The following is a 2410-nucleotide window of genomic DNA, read 5'->3' as shown; positions in this document are numbered from 1 at the left end:
CCCCCTTCGAGAAAGGCTCCAGCCCAACTGATCCAGGGGTTGGTGAACTTTCAGTTTTATTTTCCCCAGCGGTGTTAACGCCCAAACTTTTCACCTCCAAAGTCAGAAAGGACTTTGAATCCTAGCTCATTTCCTACCGCCTCCAACGTCAGTTAAAAAAAAAAACAAAAAAACCCCACACTACTCTACATTTAAAAGAATCATATATATTTTCTTAAGGATATTTTTAATGCCCCCTGACAAACACTACAGTATTTGATTGTTTTTTTGGATAAAAAGTCATCTTGGCATATTTACCCTAGTGGGACTTACTTAACATTTAATGAAATGATTCACTATTAATAAACAAAAAAAGGGAGGAGGGAGACCTCGTGGGTCACTAGTTTCTTTCACTGTGAGATGACCAGGAACTTTGCCCAGCCCTTCACTTCCCCAAGCTCTCAGAAAGTGGAGGGTTGATCTTTCCTTTTGACCACTTCTGTTACAGCCCGCCCAAGGGTGGCCGATTTCACTGCTGGATTAACCACGAAGCACCCCCCGTCCTTTCCCACAACACTTCCCTCCTTTTCCCCTTCCTTGAGACTTATTTCTAATATTTCTGAAGCGCACTTTTTCTGGGCCTCTCCGCATCCCCGCCCCCCAAGTGGGCTTTCCTTCCGCCTTCCGCGGCTCGGATTCCTGACTCGGGCGGTCGCCACCCCCTTCCCCTCCTCTGCCACTCCGCATTGTCTTTCTGAAACCGCCCCCCTCCCGGAGCGAGTCCCCGCACCCTCGCCCCGACTCTCCGGCTCGCTCGCACTGCGCGGAGGCCGCTCCCCCTGCACACTCCTCCCTCCGCTCCTCTCCCTGCCCGCCCCTCTCCTCCTCCTCCTCTCCCTCCTCCCTCTCCCGGAGCCCTAAAGGATCATTGTTAGCCGCCCCCGCCCCGCCCACCCCGCTGTTTATTTATGCACACGTCACCGAGCCGGCCCCGCCCCCCGGCATCTCATTAAGGCGAGTGTGTTCCTCTCGCCCTGTCAATAATCTCCGCTCCCAGACTACTCCGTTCCTCCGGATTTCGATCCCCCTTTTTCTATCTGTCAATCAGCGCCGCCTTTGAACTGAAAAGCTCTCAGTCTAACTTCAACTCACTCAAATCCGAGCGGCACGAGCACCTCCTGTATCTTCGGCTTCCCCCCCCCTTTGCTCTTTATATCTGACTTCTTGTTGTTGTTGGTTTTTTTTTTTACCCCCCTTTTTTATTTATTATTTTTTTGCACATTGATCGGATCCTTGGGAACGAGAGAAAAAAGAAACCCAAACTCACGCGTGCAGAAGATCTCCCCCCCTTCCCCTCCCCTCCTCCCTCTTTTCCCCTCCCCAGGAGAAAAAGACCCCCAAGCAGAAAAAAAAAAGTTCACCTTGGACTCGTCTTTTTCTTGCAATATTTTTTTTGGGGGGGGCCAAAACTTTTTTGGGGTGATTTTTTTTTTTTTTTTGGCTTTTCTTCCTCCTTCATTTTTCTTCCAAAATTGCTGCTGGTGGGTGAAAAAAATGCCGCAGCTGAACGGCGGTGGAGGGGATGACCTAGGCGCCAACGACGAACTGATCTCCTTCAAAGACGAGGGCGAGCAGGAGGAGAAGAGCTCCGAAAACTCCTCGGCAGAGAGGGATTTAGCTGATGTCAAATCGTCTCTAGTCAATGAATCAGAAACGAATCAAAACAGCTCCTCCGATTCCGAGGTAGGAAAAGCCCCCCGGGCTGGTGGGGTATTTTGTCTATTTCCTGGGCTCGGCGACGGTCGCCGAGAGGGGAGAAACCGGGGCTGGGGGCGGCGGCGGGCCCAGCGGGCGGCGGGTGCGTCGTGCGGGGCCACCATGGCAAAAACTTGTGACCCTGTTTTCTCTCTCCCCCCACCCCGCTGACTCTTTCTCCCCCTTCTGCCCCCGCTGCCTGGCGTTTGCCCCCTCGCCCTCCCCTCTTCCACCCCTCCGGGAAGGCGGAAAGACGGCCTCCGCCTCGCTCCGAAAGTTTCCGAGATAAATCCCGGGAAAGTTTGGAAGAAGGTGAGTACGCCCCGCGCGTCCCGCAGCCGCCCCCCGCCGCCCCCCGGGCCGGCCGCCCCGCGCACCCCGGCCCCGCGCCCCACTCGGCTCGGCCGTGCGCCGGCCCTGCCGGGGCGCCCGGCCCCGCGGGGCACTTTCTAAAAAGTTTCTCCTCCTCTCTCCCGCTCCGCGCGGCCGTCGCCGTCCCCTCGCCGCCCCGCCATGTTAGCGGCCAAGAGGCAAGATGGAGGGCTCTTTAAGGGGCCACCGTATCCCGGCTACCCCTTCATCATGATCCCCGACCTGACGAGCCCCTACCTCCCCAACGGATCGCTCTCGCCCACCGCCCGAACCGTAAGTGCCTCCGCGCGCGGCCCCCGCCCGC

At 56.3% G+C, this 2410-nt stretch overlaps 1 protein-coding gene across 6 annotated transcripts in view; it reads left to right on the top strand.

Annotated features, from left to right (window-relative positions):
- Positions 1–1222: 1222 nt before the first annotated feature.
- Positions 1223–2410, top strand: part of TCF7L2 (transcription factor 7-like 2 (T-cell specific, HMG-box)) — a 187825-nt gene continuing 186637 nt past the window's right edge. For 5 of the 6 annotated variants that reach the window (XM_012663921.1, XM_012663920.1, XM_012663918.1 and 2 more), the window contains exons 1-3: positions 1355–1722; positions 1980–2046; positions 2255–2379. In XM_012663921.1, the coding sequence (XP_012519375.1) occupies positions 1534–1722; positions 1980–2046; positions 2255–2379 (381 nt within the window). In that variant the 5' untranslated portion in view covers positions 1355–1533. Of the gene's footprint in view, positions 1723–1979; positions 2047–2254; positions 2380–2410 lie in introns of all 6 variants that reach the window. The other variant, XM_012663919.1, reaches the window with a different exon arrangement.

The sequence above is a fragment of the Propithecus coquereli genome, unplaced genomic scaffold (genome assembly GCF_000956105.1).
Source record: "Propithecus coquereli isolate 6110/MARCELLA unplaced genomic scaffold, Pcoq_1.0 Scaffold84, whole genome shotgun sequence".
Classification (NCBI taxonomy): Eukaryota; Metazoa; Chordata; class Mammalia; order Primates; family Indriidae; genus Propithecus; species Propithecus coquereli.
Note: the sequence above shows the minus strand (reverse complement) of the source record. Positions and strands in the feature narration are given on the sequence as shown.